The 20,044-nt window shown below is 39.0% G+C and overlaps 1 protein-coding gene across 4 annotated transcripts in view; it reads right to left on the bottom strand.

Moving 5' to 3' along the window:
- The window catches only part of NMT2 (N-myristoyltransferase 2), a 70,794-nt gene that overhangs the window by 12,731 nt on the left and 38,019 nt on the right, over positions 1–20,044 (bottom strand). For all 4 annotated transcript variants that reach the window (XM_053922685.1, XM_053922684.1, XM_071221277.1 and 1 more), the window contains 2 exons: positions 18,746–18,854; positions 11,014–11,184 (listed from right to left, as the gene is read on the bottom strand). In XM_053922685.1, coding sequence (XP_053778660.1) covers positions 11,014–11,184; positions 18,746–18,854 — 280 coding nt within the window. The remainder of the gene's footprint in view (positions 1–11,013; positions 11,185–18,745; positions 18,855–20,044) is intronic.

The following is a 20,044-nucleotide window of genomic DNA, read 5'->3' as shown; positions in this document are numbered from 1 at the left end:
TGATACAATTATGAATAAATCTAAATCTCTGTAAAGATATCGTAAGTCTAAAAAGTCCAATCCCACTACCATCTGTAGCCCATAAATCCTGTAAATTTAGCCAATTGCTGCTATGTAAACCAGCTAGAAACAGGCCAAAAATGCTTTCAATTTGATTTTGTCTATTCACTTAGCATTTCTTTCTCATGCAAACCAGCTCAGGATAGAATCAAGGTATTTATTTGTATATAATAAGATTAGATCTAAAATATTAATTGCGATAAAGCAGTTCTAAATTTCAAGTTCTGTCTTGGCATTTTTTTGTGTTTGGCCAAACTAATGGAAGTTGACACAAAATATTCTGTGACTGTTTTCTAATTTGTCTTACTGGATTGTCCCTCCATTTTCAATCTTTTTCCTTTCCAAAAAAAAAAAAATAGTCTTCATTCATGTCTAGTTAATCTTTACTATCTACACTAAAAATATCTTGCTTAGTATCCAAATCTTCTGAAGAAACTTCCACATAAACTTTATCTTCTAAATCACTTTCATTTTAACATTCGACTTTACCATTCTCATCATCAGACTCAAGTAGCATTTGCTGAAGTTCTTAAATATCTTTTGGATTATTGAGTCAATATATTTTCCAGCCATTTTCAACAATAAATAAATAAATTTTAAAAACAAACAAAACACTACTTTGAATTTCATGAAAAAAAACCTACACCAACACTGACTTTGGAGTTTGTGGTATCTTTCAGATACAATTTGCTATCAAATATCACATGCTTTTACAAAACACATGTTACCACCAAACTGATGGCTTAAATGTATGGCTTAACATTAGTCACATACAAACATGTAGCTAGTCATGACCTTGAACCTATGCACCCAATATATGTAATAATATTTAAGACAACAGTTTGTCTCCCTCACATCAGCTGCATCCTTTGCAGGGTTAAAAACAAAATACCATCATAATCATGCCAAGGAAAATGAAGCATTTAGGTATACACTTAAGAAAATATGAAGCCCACACCAAGACACATTATAATTAAAATGGCAAAAGTTAAAGACAGAGTCTAAAAGCAGCAAGAGACTTCCAGTCAAGATGGAAGTGTAGGTAGACACACTTCACCTCCCTGTGCAACCACAAAAAGAATTACAACTAAATCTCAAATAATACCCAGAACTGTGAGAAAAATGAACTGTATGGAAGTCCGACAACCAAGAATTTAAAGAAGCCATACATATTCAGTCAGATGGGTAGGAGGGGCGAAGACACAGAGAAAGGGCAGAGAGGTGAGTGGATGAAGTGTGGTGTGGAGAGGCGGTGGTGGAATGGCCACAGGTGATTTCACATTCACATGTGGGGGAAAAAAATTGGGAGGGACACCTTGTGAGTGACCGATCCCAGCCCCAGGACAGACCACATAGCCCAGGGTTCCAGCACCAGGATATAAATCCCCATAATTTCTAGACATAAAAACCAGTGAGATTTGGGGTGGTGGAAGAAACTGCTGGACTTTTAGGAGACTCCATTTAAAGGGCCCACACAATCTTAAAATATATGCAAACCCACCCACTGTGGAATTCAATACCATGGCAACAGTTGGAAGGGTACCAGTTGCATATGGAGAGTGGGTGAAGTGACTGGAAACAGGGTGAATGCCAGGCAAACCTCCAGAAGCCAAGTAGTGGCAGAGACCCACCTTCCAAGCCCTCTTCCCACACAGAGCCCCAAAGCGGTAAAGTGGGTTGCCCCACCCTGGTGAATAACTAAGGCTCCTCCCCATCCAATTTATAGGTGCCTTTTCTACAATAGGCCATGCTACTAAGACAGGGAGTCAAAGCAGCTTTACCTAGTACATGGAGACAAACACAGGGAGGCTGTGAAATTGAGAAGACAAGGAAACGTGGCCCAAATGAAAGAGCAGAACAAGACCCCGGAAAAATAACTGAACGAAACAGAGATAGCCAACCTATCAGATGCAGAGTTCAAAACACTGGTGATCAGGATGCTCAGAGAATTCATTGAGTACAGCAACAACATAAAGGAAGAAATGAAGGCTACACTAAGTGAAATTAAGAAAAATCTACAGGGAACCAACGGTGAAGGGTAGGAAGCTGGGATTCAGATCAATGACTTGGAACACGAAGAAGTAATAAACATTCAACCAGAACAGAAAGAAGGAACAAGAATTCAAGAAAACAAGGATGGTGTAAGAAGACTCTGGGACATCTATACATGCCAACATCCAAGTCATAGGGATGCCAGAGGGAGAAGAGGAAGAACAAGAAATTAAAAAGTTACTTGAAAAGATAATGAGGGAAGGCTTTCCTAGTTTGGTGAAGGAAGTAGACATGAAAGTCCAGGAAGCACAGAGAGTCCCAAAGAAGTTGGACCCAAGAAGGACCACACCAAGACACATCATGGTTAAAATGACAAGGGTTAAAGGTAAGGAGAGAATGTTGGGGCCAGAAAGAGAAAAGCAGAGAGTTACTTACAGAGGAGTACCCAGAGGACTGTCGGCTATTTTCTTGGGAGAAACACTGCTGGTAGGAAGGGACTGGCAAGAAGTATTCAGGGTGATGAAAGACAGGGATCTACAGCCTAGATTGCTCTATCCAGCAAAGCTGTCATTTGGAGTGGAGGGACAGATGGAGTGCTTCCTGGGCAGGGTAAAGCTGAAGGAGTTCATCGTCACCAAGTCATTGTTACATTGTTACATGTTGAGGGGATTTATTTAGGAAAAAGAGGAATATCAAAACTATGAACATTAAAAAGGCAACAAATTTACAACTATCAACAACTGAATCTAAAAAACAAAACAAAACTAGGCAAACAACCAGAACAGGAACAGAATCATAGCTATGGAGATCATTTGGTGGGTTATCAGCTGGGAGGGGGAATGCGGGAAAAGGTACAGGGATTAAAAAGTGTAATTGGTAGGTACAGAATAAACAAGGGGATGTTAAAAATAGTATAGGAAATGTAGAAGCCAAAGGGCTTATTTGCATGACCCATGGACATGAACTGAGGGATGTGCTGTTGGAGGGAAGGGTATATCAGGTGGAGGGGTGCAAAGGGATAAAAATTGGGACAACTATAATAACATAATCAATAAAATGAAGTTTAAAAAAAGCAGTAAGAGAAGGACCGTTAGTTACCTATAAGGGAGCTCCCATAAGACTACCAGCTGATTTCTTAACAGAAACATTTCAGGCCAGAGGGACTGGCATGAAATACTCAAAATGATGAAAAGCAAGGCCCCACAACCAAGACTACTTTACCCAACAAGGCTATCATTTAAAATTGAAGGGTACATAAAAAGCTCCCCAGACTAGATAAAAACTAAAGGAGTTTGTTATCACCAAACCAGTATGACAAGAAATGGTAAAGGGAGAAGAAGAAGAAGAAGGAAGGAGAAAAAAAAAAAAAAAAGAAGGAGGAGAAGGGGAAGGAAAAGAAGATGAAAGAGGAAAATACTTAAAAGAATAAAATGGCAATAAATACATATCTATCAATAATCACTTTAAATGTAAATGCCTAAATGCTCCAATCAAAAGACATAGGGTAGCTGAATGGATTAGAAAACAAGACCCATATATATGCTGCCTACAAAAGACCCAACTCAGAAGGAAAGATATTGACAGACTAAAAGCAAAGGGGTGGAGAAAGATATTATCATGCAAATGGAAAGGAAAGAAAAAGCTAGGGCACCAATACTTATATCTGACAAAACAGACTTTAAAACAAAGGATATAGTAAGAGACAAAGAAGGACACCTCATAATGAAAAAGGGAGTGATCCAATAACAGGATATAACACTTATAAACATTTATGCACAAAACACAGGAACACCTAAATATGTAAGGCTAATACCAATGGACATAGAGAGGCTGACAGAAACACGGTCATTGTAGAGGATTTTTAACATCCATCAAGAGATATAAAATTTTCCAGACAGAAAATCAACAGCAGCCTTAAACTGACACACCAGACCAGATGGATTTATTGATATCTCTGGAGGATTTCATCCCAAAGAAGCAGAATACACATACTTTTCAAGTGCTCAAAGGATGTATTCTAGAATAGAGTGCATTAGGACACAAAAACAAGTCAATAAATTTATGAAGATTGAAATCATATCAAACATCTTTGCTGAGCATTATGGTATAAAACTAAATCAATCACAAACAAAAATGGAAAACACACAAAGACTTGGAAGCTAAATAACATGTTACTAAACAATAAGTGGGTTAATAATCAGATCAAGGAAGAAATCAAAAGATACTTTGAAACAAATAAAAATGAGAACACAACAACCCAAAAATCCATGGGACACAGTAAAAGCAGTCCTTAGAGGAAAATTCATAGCATCACAGGCCTAATTCAAGAAACAAGAAAAATCTCAAATAAATGATTTAACTTTACAACTAAAGGAACTAGAAACAGAACAAAGCCCAGAATCAGTAGAAGAAATGAAATAATAAAGATCACAGCAGAAATAAACAAAGTTTAAAAAAATAGTACAAAAAAAATCAATGAAACCAACAGCTGGTTCTTTGAAAGATTAACAAGATTGACAAAACTTTAACCAGAATGATCATGAAAAAAATAGACAGGACCCAAATAAATAAAATCAGAAATGAAAGAGGAAAAGCAACAACTGACATCACAGAAATACAAAGGATTGTAAGAAAATACTAGGAATAACTATGTTAACAAATAGGACAATCTGGATGAAGTGAATAAATTCCTAGAAACATACAACCTTCTAAAACTGAATCAGGAAGAATCAGAGTATTTGAATAAATTATAACTCGTGAAACTGAAGCAATAGTCAAAAACTCCCAAAGAACAAAAGTCCTGGACCAGATGTCTTCACAGGTGAATTTTACCAAACTTTCAGAGGAACCAACACTTCTCCTTCTTAAACTATTCCAAAAAATTCAAGAGGAGGAATGACTCCCAAGCTCATCATTATTCCAATTCCAAAACCAAAAACATTACAAAGAAAATTATAGGTCAATATCCCTGACAAACATAGATACTAAAATTCTAAAAAAAAAAATTAGCAAACCGTTCCAGCAATGCATTAAAAAGATCATACACCATGACCAAGTGGGATTTATTCCTGGGATGCAAGATTTGTACAAATCCTCAAATTAATGAATGTGATACACCACATAAACAAAATGAAGGATAAAAACCACATGCTCATATCAATAGGTGCAGAGAAAGCATTTTTACAATCCAGCACCCATTTATGATAAAAACTCTCAGCAAAGTGAAAACAAAGGGAACATACCTAACCAAATAAAGGATGCATATGACAAACCCACAGCCAACATCATACTCAAAGGGCAAAAGATGGACGTCTGCTTTCACCACTCTTATTCAACATAGTACTGGAAGTCCTAGCCACAGCAATCAGACAAAAAGTAGAAGAAATAAAAGGCCTCCAAAATGGAATGGAAGAAGTAAAACTGTCACTATTTGCAGATGACATGATATTGTATTAGATAACCCTAAGTAATCCACCAAATAACTAATAGGACTGATAAATGAAATCAGTTAAGTAGTAGGATACAAAATAAACATCCAGAAAATCAGTTGCATCTTTTTACACCAATAGTGAACTATCATATAGTGAGACTATGAAAACAATCCTACTTACAATTGCATCAAAAAAAATACCTAGGAATAAATTTAACAAAGGAGGTAAAAGATGTGTACCTGGAAGACTGTAAGACACTGAAGAAATTGAAGAAGATACAAATTAGTGGAGGCATATACTGTGTTCATGGATAGGAAGGATTAATATCATTAAAATGTCCATATTACCCAAATCAATCTGTAGATTCAATGCAATCCCTACCAGGATACCAATGGTGTATTTCCCAAAACTAAAACTAATATTAAAAAAATATGGAACCACTAGAGTTCCCTATAGGCACACCAATCTTGAGAAAGAAGAACAAAGTTGAAGGAATCACTCTTCCTAATATGAGACTATACTTCAAAGCCATAATAATCAAAACAGCATGGTACTGGCATAAAAACAGACATAGAGATGAACGGCACAGAACAGAGTTCCCCAAAATAAGCTCATGCCTTTATGGTTAGTTAACATTTGACAAAGGAGGCAAGGACATACAATGGGGTAAATATAGTCTCTTCAATAAGTGGTATTGGAAAAACTGGGCAGCTTTGTGCAATAAAATAAAATTAGACCCCCTCTTACACCATACACAAGTGTAATTTCAAAATGGATTAAAGACCTAAATGCTAGATTCTAAACCATAAAAGTCCTAGAAAAAAACATAGACAGTAAAATCTCAGACATTTCTCATAGCAGTATTTTTTTCTGATATATCACCTTGAGCAAGGGAAAGAAAAGAAAAAATAAACAAATGGGACTACATCAAACTAAAAAGTTTTTGCACAGCAAAGGAAACCATCAAAAAAAATGAGAAGACAACCCAGTAAATAGGAGAACATATTTGCCATATGATAGTGGGTTAATATTCAAAATTATAAACAACTTATAAAACTCAACACCAAAAAACCCCAAACAATCCAATTAAAATATGGGCAAGCCCTAGCTGGGTGGCTCAGTTGGTTGGAGCATGGTGCTGTACATCAAAAGCTTGTGGGTTCAACCCCCAGTCAGGGCACATACCTAGGCTGCAGGTTGGATCACCAGTAGGAGTACATATGGGAGGAAACTGATTGATGTTTCTCTCTCTCTCAAATTACTAAACATATTCTTGAGTGAGGATTAAAAAAAATTTTTTTTAATGGGCAAAGGACCTGAATAGACACTTCTCCAAAGAAGACATACACATGGCCAATAGATATATGAAAAGATGCTCGAAATCACTAATCAGAGAAATGCAAATTAAAACCACAATGAGATATCACCTCATAGCTGACAGAATGGCCACTATCAATGAACCAACAAACAAGTGCTGGCAAGGATGTAGAGAAAAAGGAACCCCTGTGCACTGTTGGTGGGGAGGCAGACTGGTGCAGCCACTGTGTGAAGCAGTATGCAGTGACCTCAAAAAATTAAAACTCTAACTGCCTTATGACCCAGCAATCCCACTTCTGGGAATATAGCCGAAGAAACCTGAAACAGTAATTCAAAAGAATGCATGCACTCCTATGTTCATTACAGCATTATTTGCAATAGCCAAGATTTGGAAGGAGCCCAAGTGTCCATCAGTAGATGAGTGGATTAAAAAAGCTATGGTACATTTACACAATGGAATACTACTGGGATGTAAAAAAAGAAGAAAATTTTACCCTTTGCAACAGCAGCATGGATGGACTTAGAGAGCATTATACTAAGTGAAGTACCATATGATTTCACATGTGTGGACTCTAATGAATAACCTGAACTAACAAGCAAAATAGAGACAGACTCGTAGACAGGGAACAGACTGACAGCTGTCAGAGCAGGGGTGGGGTTGCGGGCTGTGTGAAAAAGGTGAAAGGATTAAGGAAAAAAAAAGCCTCACAGACACAGACAACAGCATGGCGATCACCAGAGAGAAAGGGGGAAGGGTGGGGGAGGTAGAGGAGAGTAAAGGGGAGATAAATGGTGATGGAAGGAGACTTGACTTGGGGGTGAACACGGAACACAATATACAGATGTCGTATTATAGAATTGTACACCTGAAACCCATATCATTTTACAAACCACTAAAATTCAGTTAAAAGAAAACATGTACAGGATCGGGATGCTAAAAGTTACAGAATGCTGATAAAATAAATCGAGACATAACATGTTCAAAGATTCAAAGACTTGTCAATTCTCTCCAAATTAATCTCTAGATTTAATGTAATTCTTATCAAAATCTCAGCAAGGTATTTTGTAGACAAAGACTAACTTATTCTAAAATTTATATGAAAAGGCGAAGCAAATAGATTAGCTAAAACAATCTCAACAAAGAAGAAAAAAGTGAGAGAAATCACTCTACCCAATTTTAACACATACTACAGAGGTTGAATAACCAGGACAGTGTGGCACTGGTAGAGGACAGACACAGAGACCAATGGAACAGAATAGAGAACCAACAAATATACCATAGTACAAAGTATTAATATTTAGCATATAGAAAAACTTTTACAAATTGAGATTAAGGTCAAAAATAAAAACAGGCAAAATATATGAACAGCAAACTCATGTAAGAAAAAAATAGCTAACAGATTTATGATAAGATATTCAAATTCACCCATAATAAGAACATAAAAATTAAAAACAAGACACAATTTGACATCCACCAGGCTGGCTTACATTTGAAGTCTGATAATACCCACAAATGGTAGTGAGGATGTGCAGACACAGGACGTTCACACACTGCTAAGAGATACTTGGCAATCTCTAGTAATGTCAAAGATGTGTGCGACCCTTAGACTCGGCCATTCAACTTCCAGTGGTTAATGCTAGGGCAGCACTTCTCAAAATGTGGTCTATGGGTACCTGAGACCCCTGGGGCCCGTGCGGTGAAAACCATTTCCCTAGATCACCAGGAAGTTATCCGCCTTGTTCATCACCATGCGGATGTCTGCCCCGACAGTGCAGTAGCTGTGGTGGGTACAACCGGTGCCTCAGCACCCAACAAGGCAGTGGCAAGTGGCACCACACTGCACCAGGGGGCACTTTAGTCACTGTCACCACACCCTCACGGTTAAAAACAGGTATCACATGTGTCTTTGACTAAGAATTAATTTTATGAACTCTCAACCCTTAACTCATCCTTTTAATCCTCTGTGGTAACAAGCCTTCTGCTGCAGACTGACACATAAACGCAGTCTGAAGACGGCGACTGAGCGGTGAGCTGACTAGCCGCTTCTCCCTGCAACGCGACTTCGCCGTGGGACCGGCACACTGCTCGTTCAGACGGGGCTACCCGGCACACCCTGAAAGTCGCTGATGTGAGTCTGTCACTTCAGGGAAAGGACTGGCAGGATTTGTTGCCAATGATAACAGGTGCAAGTTAACGTTCGGAAAAACCAGTATCCTCCACCAGGAGCTAAATGTTGTATTTTCTGACGATGACAATGGTAGTAATAGCAACAAACGTGATTTTTTTATTACCTAATGAAATGTCAGTATTTGGAAGACCTGTGTAACTCAGTGAACCAGTATTTTCTAAATGATTGATATATGATGTTCCAAACTCACTGGTAAAAGAGTCATTCAAAAAACAAGATATGCCTGTGCATTTTAATCTAACAGAGTATGAAAATTCATTAATATAATTTCAGATACCCACAACTATCTGAAAAGGCTATTAAAATACTAATTTCTTTTCCATATTCCAAAACTGTGTGAAGGATTTTTTTTCATATACTTCAACCAAAACAATGTATCACAATAGACTGAATGCAGAAGCTTTGAGAACCTAGTTGTCTTCTATTCAGTCAGACATTTAAGAGACTTGCAAAGAGGTAAAACAATACCATTTTTAAACTAATTTTGTTACTTTAGAAAATAGTTATTTTTCATACAAAATATGTCATTTAGGTAAAATGTAATGGGCTTATTGTTGTTATATGGTTATTAAATATTTCCCAATTATTCTTTTTTAACTGAGCTATAATTGACATGTAACACTACATTAGTTTCATGTGAACAAAATAATTTGATATTATGTATATACTGTGAAATGATCACCACAGTACGTCTACTTAACACGCATCACCTCAGAGTTACGAGGTTTTTTTTCTTGTGATGAGAACTTTTAAGGTCTACTCTCTTAGCAAACTTCAAATACACAACACAGTACTGTTAACTAAAGTCACCATGCCGTACATCACATCCCCATGACTCTCTTATTTGATAACTGAGAGTGTATGCCTTCGACCACCTTCACACCAATCACCCCCAACCCCCACTTCTCACCTCTGGCAACAGCCAGTCTGTTTTCTGTATCAATGAGGATTTTTTTTTTTTTAAGATTCCCCATAAGTGAGATCATATGGTATTGGCTTTGTCTAACTTACAAAATATTATTTTAAAATTTCTGTTTTAATTTTGAATACAGTAAATATATGTAGGTATAATCCACAAAAATAAAAAGTTCTTTGGGGTCCTCAATAATTCTTAAAAAGGTGAAGGAGTCCTGAGATCAAAAACTTTGGGAACTGTTACTCTGGAGAAACTTCCACAAGTGCATACAGATTTGTACACAAAGATATCCACTCCAGCACTGTTTTAGAAACAAAAGTTTAAAAACAAAGACTGCTCAAATGTTTTTCAGAAATGTCCGAATTCACGCTGTCTGCCCCCACCATTACTGCCTCCCTTGGCCATCATCTCGCATCCAGACACTGCCTGACATCGCTGAAAACATGCCTGCAGCTCAGTCCTCACAGCTGCATAGAGAATGGGCCTCTGCAGTAGCGGCTACCTGACCACCTCGCCCCTTTCTCCCCTCCACGTACTTCCCAGTTTAAATCCCAACTTCTCCACCCAACCCAACTTCAACCAGAAGAGGTTCTAAGTGAAACAGCATTTGTACAACAAATTCTAAGCTTTTTAAAAAATGGTTTACAAATCACCATGTTAAACTCATCTAACCAAATAATCAGGAATTGTAATCTATTACTTTTCCTTCCTTCCTCTAAACAGGGTTAAATAGTTGAGTCTTAGCCAAAGGCAGTTCAGTTCCAGTTTTGCAAAACCAAAGGAATATTAAACTTTGGAACATATCTACCACAAAGGAGGTCACCCAAATTGGATTTTTTCAAAACTGGGAAGAGCAATTAATCATACAGGTAGCAACGGAAAAGTGTCATGATTTCCCATTCACAAGTAGTAAAAGTAAGCTTTCATCCAGGAATGGAAATTGTGAGAAGAAAACTTGCTTCTAGAAGGGTGAGCAGAAATTCAGTACAGAAGCAGTAATTCGTGGAAGAAGAGGAAAGAGATGGCACTCTATGATCTTTTGGGAAAAGAGACTCAGTGGCACAGTCTTTTCACACTTCCCTGCACTGTCACATCACCTTATCTTTACCTCCACTACGAATGTGTCAATAATGTGCTCCTTGGGGAGGAACCAGTGGGCTACCTCCTCTTCACCCATCACCGGAGCAAGATGAAACCTCTTCAGGTAACCGTTGGTTAATTCTCGAACTGCTTTGACATCTCTTGGTTCCATTGGTCTTAAGCCTGAAGTCTTTGTCACCTTGTCAGAGTGAAAACAAGACAAATTGCAAAGTTTAAGTACAGAGGAGTAAAACGTACTTTGCACTGAAGTGTGGTCTTCAGACCAGCTACGTCAGCGTCACAGGGAAGCTTGTTAGAACTGCAGACTTTGGGATCCGTCCGAGACTTACCAAGTCAGAATCTGCAGTTTAGCAAGATTCCCTGGTGATTCGTATACACATTAAAGTTTGAGAAGCACTGAGCTAGAATATGTGCTATACAACGTGTTGTATCATATCTTTGTGTACCAGGGCTTTGGTGAATGTTGCCCATGACCCAAACAAAATCAAAGGAACACTCCAAGTTGATCTATACACTAATGGCAAGTATTTTACCAGCCTAGATGGCAGGGTAGAGAAAGCTTAGCATGTGTTCTGGGTGCTGTGCTTTAAAACTGCATTGTCTGAAATTCTGAAAACACCTTGGAAAAAAGTTCAGACATTTACTTCAATGGTCTGTGAAAAGGATATAGCTGTTTGTTCTCATAAGCAACAAAAGTGAAATCCTATTGATCAGAATGGGAACGCAAGTGTTTTAATAGCCAAGATTTTTCTAAAGGCAAATGGCTGGCTGCCAAGAACTGGCCCTGGCCTCTCATGCCATCTTTTGAATAAAGGTGATTGGAATAGGTATTTGAGTCCATTTTTCCAAAGCATCACAAATTTTTCATTAAGTCACAGGGATAAAATAATCTAAAGGTCAAGACACTTGGATTTGTTCACCCTCCTGTCCTGAAAAGGGCTCCGGATACCACTTGGCTCTCTAGGCGCGGACTAGACTCCAGCACACCAGAAGTGAGAGACCTACTCCATTTGCTTGTTTGGACAAAACAAAACACTAAAAACTTAGAAATGCAATTTCACTTTTCCACTTAACTTGATTTTTTTCTTGAACAATATCGGATACATTTAAGTGGTAACTTGTATATAAACACTGCTACTCTACCTTTTCTGTCCGAATTATTTCTAAATATATTAAAAGCTGCCTCTGAAATTAGATCGTCATGATCCCTGCATACCCCAGACTAGTAGAAAACAGGTTTTCATTTGTGTGCTGGCTCTGCTTGACATTAGCAGTTGTGCGGGGGTGTCCGAGGTTCTGTGACAAAGAATGCTGACTGATTATTGACTGGTGAGGGGAAGGAGATGGAATGTGTGTTCTTTGCATCTACAGACCCTGCAGTTCTTAGCTAAGTATTTACTATGTAAAACTCAGTTGTGACTTCTGTAATCTATAAAGACACAGTTATACAGCTAAAATAGTTTTATGGTCTAATTTGAGAGAATCTAAGTTCTTAACATTTATAATAATAGAGAAATCATAGTTCTAATTTTTTGTGGATCTCAAAGCAAAAGGACAAGGAATCTCCAGGTCCTTGTTTCCATCCTAGGCTAACCCTTCAGGCAAGCAGGGCAATACCAGCCTGAGTATGTATTGAATGAATGGCTGTGTTTTGTACCACAATCATTTATAAAGTGAGGTGAAGGCTACAGACATGGAAAAAAGTCACTGTCGGCTATGAAAAGATGATGCTTCTGTGGCCTGACATTTATATGCGAGCCAGGCGTGAAATTGCAATTTTCTTTTGTTTCCCCTGAGTCAGTTTTAGTATTGGTAGAAGTTTTATACTGCAATTCATGGGCAGAGGGACCCTATGTGTTTCTAAATACTGTTAAATGTAATAAACATGTATTTCTAAATGCTACTCAGAAGACCAAAACCATGTATGCTGTATACTGGAGTCATTAAAAAAACATTGTTTTCTGCTTTGAGGATGACCTTGATCAATTTTAAATAGCTTTTCTTAATATTAGATTTTTTCTTTTTTTACTGGTTCAGTAACAATGATATCAAGCAATTAGATTAATCAATGAAAGCAACAGGATACACAACGTGTTAGCACAAAAAATTAGGAAATAAAGAAAAGGCTTGCCAACTTTCTTCTAAAGCAAAATATATATATTTTTTATTTTTGATATTTTTAGAGAGAAGCGAAGGGAGAGAGATAGAGAAGGAGAGAAACACTGATGTGAGAAACATTGATTGGTTTGCCTTCCAAAGGCTTCCTGACTGGGGACCAAACCCGCAACCCAGGCATGTGCCCTGACCTGGAACCTAACTGGTGAGCCCCTCCGTCCCCCGCCCCCCACCGGTATGTGGGACATGCCCAACCAGCTGAGCCACACCATCCAGGACTAAAGCAGAATATTCTTCTGCAGCACAGTTCCCATGAATTCAACATTCATGCGGCCAAGTCACTAAGCCAACATCCTGAAAGCAGCTGTTCTCAAGGACTCAGATACTAGGCTCTGAAAGACCAACGAGTACTTCCAGAGAGCTTTGCTAATGTGCTGATAGCCATCCACATGTGTCATGTTAGAAATCAGACATTTTAAAACAAAAGAATATATATATCTATATATATAGTGCTCATATATGTATGTGTGTGTGTATATATGTATATATATACGAACACAAATTTCATACAGCCTATGGAAATACTACATAGTACACTTGTAAGATGACAAAAGTAAAAAGTGCAAATTATGTTTCAGTATTATTATAATAAGTGGTGACTTCATGGACTGCCTGAAAGGGCCTCGGGGACTCCGAGAGCTGCTATCTCAAGTCTCTGAAGGCCGGAGACATGGGTAGTGGGGTGCAGATGAGGAATACTCAGGGAAATGTGTGTTTGGGCAAACAGAGAGGGAGAAAATACATAAACTTAGCAATTTATAAGCACTTTGAGTATTTACAGAAGCATTAAAGCAAAAAATAACAACAGACAATGTCAGCTACAAAAAATATAAGGTCCTAGAAAACAAGGGGCAAATATTTACTTTTGCTGACCAACAATGGCTTATGTATCTCAGGGCCTAAACTTGCTTCTTTCTGACATCATGAAGTCACATACTGTTCAAAAAATCTACAGAAGCATGAAACAAATTTTAAAATGTAAAATAGAAACACTAAAATTATAGTTGTTGTCTTCAGGAAGAGATGGGAAGAACCTAAAATTTAGGTAAAAATGGAAACTTGAGCATAATCTGGAGTGAAGTGGTAATGTGTTCTGAGTGTTAATAAAAAGCAAAAAAGATTTTCTAGTAACTGAGAAAAATCTTAAATTTCATAAGCAAACGCTGTATCTCGATCAGACTTACTTTCCCGCGGTCCAACTAACATGCACTCCTCACTGGACTCCATGTACGTTGAAATGTGTGTAAAATCTGCTGATAAGGTCATAAGGGAACAAAGCTCAGAGTCTATCAAAACCAGAGGCAGTGCTGTGTTGTGTGTCCGGCTATGTGGCATGAGTGTCGCAGGGGTGTCCAACTTTTGGTGTCTCTGGGCCACACTGGAAGAAGAGTTGTCTTGGGCCACACATTAGATACACAAACACTAACAAAAACTGATGAGCAAAAAGAGGTTTTAAGTGAGTTTACAATTTTGTGTTGGGCCGCATTCATAACCATCCTGCGCTGTATGCAGCCTGTGGGCCGTGGGTTGGACACCCCTGTAAGCCAAGGTTCCAGAGTGAAGATGTAAGCAATGATTACAGTTATTTATCTGATTTTAAAAAGGAGTAGTAGGACACTAAACACTAAAAAAAATAATCGACTGCCAGTAAATCTAGAATATCTCACATGTCTTAGCATGCCTTCACAAGCAAAGCAGCAGGAATGCTGGGAAATGCATCTAACTACTGTGCTTTATCTGATTCAAGTTATTCCACTCTTAAGAGCATTGACCAAAAAAAAAAAAAATCCAACTTTCTTTTGAAATGCTCAACACCAAGTTAAAAACAAACCATCATTAGGGTTGAGAAACGCATTACTCTCAGAAAAACCTTAGTATCTTAGATAGCAGTAGCCAATGGTGTGGGCTTCAGGATAGTTCTGTCCTGACGTTAAACCTCTGGGGAAATGGGTCTCATGTTTCCACATCGTCTTCTGTGAAATGGGGAAAATGACCTGCCCGTTTACGATTGTTATGAATGATAAAAGAGGCCAAGGATGCACAATGGCTAGCATGATGCTGACCACAATAAGGGTTACCTCATATTTAGGAGTCCGCAAAAAAGATAGAAAGCAAGCACAAGAAGCAAAACCAAGAATTAATGAATCAGAAAATAAGACATGCACAGAGCAAAAGTCGCATTCACTGAGTTTCTTCTCTTTGTGCTTACTGATACGAAACTGTTCTAAAAAGGCGGGACTGCTGGCAGTGGCATCACCCCTCTGGGCCCCCGTGAGAGGAGCAGGAGGTGGCCTGGAGTAGATGCAGTGTCCAGCTCCTAACTCAAGAGACTGCTGTCGTCACAGTCCAATTTTCCAATACAGTGGGACCTCAGTTCTCGAAATTCATTTGTTCTGGAAAACTGTTCCAGAAGAGCTTTGTTTGAAAACTGAATCTCCTTCGTTTGTCACCTGAGAGATGCAAGACTGATCATGCAGGTAGCAGCACGAAAGGGCTGGAGGGTAGAGAATCAAGACCTGAAGTTTTGTGAGACAATTAAGGCGTTTTTTTCTGTGAACAACTTGGAAGAGAATGGAATTGTTCAAGACCCAAGACATTTGAGGTTTGACTATATATGTACCTTCATCTCTTCTACTTTTTTTTAATTAATTTCCTCTTTATCTTTCTTCCCCTCTCTATGACTTAAAAGGGGGAGGGTGACTGGAACAGGCCAACGAGAGCTGCCTGGACCCTGACGTCGTCCTTTCCTATCTCAGCCTACGCTCTACTGACTGCACAGTGAGACGTCTGGTGGGACTGGGCCATGATGCCTGCCCAGCAGGTGTGTTAAGAGTTGATGGCAGAAGCAAAGGGATCTAACCGGCAAAACATGGGATCTGGGGCCTGCATCCCAAGACCTCCACTTAACGAATGACAGGCCCCGTCTAAGTGTCAAACTTCACAAGCATTAGTCTTTTCATATGAAAAACTAGGTAAGAAGTGCCAAATTCAAAAGGTTATTTTCAGAATATACTGAATAACATGTGTGGGAGTACTTTATAAACTTCAGTTCATTGGGGAAATGAAAACCAATGCCTGACCAGTGACTTATTACCAACTGCTATCTACGTTGACTGATTCTTATACAAAAACATAAAGGCTGATGGACACAGTCAAGTCGAAAATACTTTTAGCAGCTCTGACTAATTATCCTGAATAAACCAATGATAGGTACTAAAATTCCTTATTCTTCATTCCATTTTGGGCAACCTACGTGTAAGCTGGCACTTTCCTTAGATACAGGCTAGACTGCCTTAGGTTCAACACACTAAAATTGGGGAGGCCGATGCAGAACAGCATTCGGCTCTAGTGAGAAAGGCAGGCGTGCTTGAAGTTTTTAATTCAACTCACAGAAGGCAAAGTAGCTAACAACTGGTAAGGAAGACGCTGAGAATCGACAGTGCCTACACAGGGCGTGTTCCGTCTCAGCGGGGTGCTGAGCCCCAATTTCATCACTGCCATTTGTGCCCCTGTGACTGTCTCTCCCAGTTGCGCTGGGTCTTGGCCATCAGCAGAAATCGTTTCTGGCTTCAACAGAACCCGTAAGTACTGACTGTCAGGACGACGGTGTGACCTCACTGAACGTTTTCCTATTTTTTCATTTCAGAACACTAGCTTGAGAGGGCTCCTTCTTCTTCCCCAGTTGTGTGGATGCTCCTTCTTCATATCACCACATTTTCTATCTTACCATCTGCTCTGATCTATGTTCCCCCTCCCTCCCTGGCCTCACAGAGAGGCAGGGAGCTCATCAGTTTGAGCCCCCACTTCTGCAACAACAGCTAAGACAGAAGGGAAGAACATGCCTCCTGCTCTGTCTGCCAGGTGGCGAAGCCCAAGAAAGATGACCCGGCACCTCCAACAGCTGTTTCCTCCCCTCCACTTCTCCCCCTATTAAATGCTGTCTCTGGTCGGACATTAGGTGATTCTTGTTTATTATCAAAAAGACCTCAATTCATGCAGCTACTGATTACCCGCATTTGGCAAACATACCATTGGCCAAAGGACAAAAGGAACTGGAGTATGCCGCACCTAGAATGGCCCCAGGCGGGGTTCCCTCCACGTTCGAGAGGAACGTGGCTCCACTCTACCTGTTTACCTCAACCAAGTTAAAGTGTGTACTAAGACTACGTTGTAAATACCCCCCAAATAGAATAATTCTGAAGAAACCAACACTCCAAACAAAAAATCTCATCTGTGGTGGACAGACTCTAAGATGGCCCCCAGCCAGGTCCACTTCCTTGTGATCTACTCTTCCAAATGTGGGTGGGACCCGTGACTTGTGTCTAACTGATGAAATATGGTGACTGGATGTCACTTTTGTGAATTGGGAATAAGGTTCTAACGTCCCTCTTGCCAGGAGATTCTCTCTAGGACTCTCTCCTCATTGGCTTTGATGAAGCAAGAAGCCGTGTTGTAAGCAGCCCTGCAGAGAATCCCATGTGGCAAAGAACTGAGCTTGGCTTCGGCTGACAGCCTGCAAGGAACCGAGGTCCTCAGTCCAGCTGCCCGCAAGGAATTCAAGCCTGACAACGGCCATGTGAGCTTGGCAGTGGATCCATCCCTGTCAAGTTTTCAGACAAGACCTGGCTGACACCTTGATGGCAGCTTCATAAGAGACCCTGAAGCAGAGGCCTTGGCTAAGCTGTGCCTTCATTCCTGACACACAGAATCTGGGAGACGGTGAGTGTGTTGTTTTAAGCTGCAACATTTGCAGTCATTTGTTACAGAGCAATAGATAACTAATACACTGTCCAAGACAAGAATGGTAAGCACATTTAAATTTTCACAATAGAATATTACTCAGCAATAAAAAAGAATGAAATCTGCCCATTTGCAACAACATGGATGGACCTAGAGAGTACTATGCTAAGTGAAATAAGTCAGAGAAAGACAAATATCGTATGATTTCACTTATATGTGGAGTCTAAAAACAAAAACTAATGAAAAAACAGAACAGAAACAGACCCACAGATACAGAGAACAAGCTGATGGTTGCCAAAGGGGAGGGTGTTGAGGGAATGGGTAAAATTAAAAGCACAATTTCTTTTAATGATAGAAACAAATACATTTTCCTCTATTAAAATAGAGACAATTTTTTATATTGGGAATTTGCTAGTTTAAAAAGATGATAATTTATTAAGATATTATTTCCTCTCCCAGGTCTCTCCTCAAACTTTATGACTTAGTTCTATTGAGTTAAGATTTCATCAGAAGCCTGAAACTTTTCTTCCCTCTTACTTAACAGACCATAAATACTCAAAATTTCAAAACTTACGTGTCTTGAGACCAAGCCCAAGCGACCACAAACTGAAGAACTTAAAAAGTCTTAAAAACAACGAACCTGGTATTTCCAAGCGGACTCCCTTCCTTTCCCCAGCCCCTTAGCTCTGTGCAGACCTTTCAACCATCTATTCACATCTTTAGACACTAAGTCAGGTTTGAAGGCCCCTCCCTGCAAGTAATTCTTTTCTACATTAAAAGCTTCAGTTGTTAGTCTTGAAAAACTGCAAATCACTTTTACTTACATCTGGAAGTCTGTACAGCTTCATTGTTCTCTGTAAAGTCATGTTTCTACTCAAGTGAGAAAATTTCACTTCTACCAGTTTTCTGGGGTTTAGTGATCGATGCCAGTATCTGGAATACAATAAAGGTTTGAAAATCAAACTGATTTCTAACTCTCCAAATTTTTACTCTGTCTCAGCTCAGCTGTGGTAGAGCATTCAATGAACACTTATGTTGTTTCTGGCCCACTGCTGGATGCTGGCTGGCCCTCTTCCAATGCAGTTATTTTATAAGGCCCTTTTTACCTCTAAAATATATCCTACATTCCTAATTATGTTTCTTTGTAGTCTGTGATCGTCCATCTTTCAGTAAAGAGGTATCTTAAAATTGTAAAAGTCTTATTAATAATGACCAATTTGTAAGTATTTAATAATCATTGCTGATTCTACAGAAAGCAAACCAAAAAGTTTAAAAACCTGAAAGTAGCCCTGGCTGGCATGGCTCAGTTGGTTGGAGCATCGTCCCATAAACCGAAAGGTCTCGGATTTGATTCCCAGTCAGGGCACATACCTAGGTCGGTCCCCGGTCAGGGCATGTATAAGAGGCAACAGATCGATGTTTCTCTTCCTCTCCCTCTCCCTCCCTTCGCCCCTCTCTAAAATCAGTAAGCGTGTCCTCAGGTGAGGAAAAATACCCAAACATAAAAATATTCTCTCTAAATTAGTAGCCTTCATGTTATAACATAAACCAAAGAAAACAACTTTTTGAGAAACTAGCTCGAATTTCTTAAGTGATTCTAATTTATGTACTGGGATGAATGATTTCTATTAATATGTACCTGTGAAGTCTTATTTATTCTGTTTATTTATTAATAATTTAACGAGACATAGTAATTTTATAGTTTATTTTATTTTTTAAAATTTATTTATTTATTTATTTTTATTCAGTTACAATTGTCTGCATTTTCTCCCCTTCCCTCCACCCCACCCCAGCCAGTCCCACCTCCCTCCCCTACCTCTACCCTCCCCCTTGATTTTGTCCATGTGTCCTATATAGTAGCTCCTATAGAACCCTCTCCCCACTATCCCCTCCCCACTCCCCTGTGGCTATTGTTCAACAAAACAAACAAGCAAACAAAATATAGTTTTATTTTTTATACTATGTCTACCTGACGTTTCATTTTACTTGAATCAATAAAAATAGTAGAGGGAGAGAAAGTCTGATTCTTCAGAAATAGATTAGCCAAGTGGCAACCTGATAAACAACTTTCTCGCTGACTCAACCTTTGAAAGCTTGATAAGAGCAGAGAGAGTCATATAAAC

This window comes from Desmodus rotundus, chromosome 4 (assembly GCF_022682495.2).
Source record: "Desmodus rotundus isolate HL8 chromosome 4, HLdesRot8A.1, whole genome shotgun sequence".
In the NCBI taxonomy this organism is placed as follows: domain Eukaryota; kingdom Metazoa; phylum Chordata; class Mammalia; order Chiroptera; family Phyllostomidae; genus Desmodus; species Desmodus rotundus.
The sequence above is the reverse complement of the archived record's forward strand: the minus strand, read 5'-3'. Positions and strand labels throughout refer to the sequence as shown.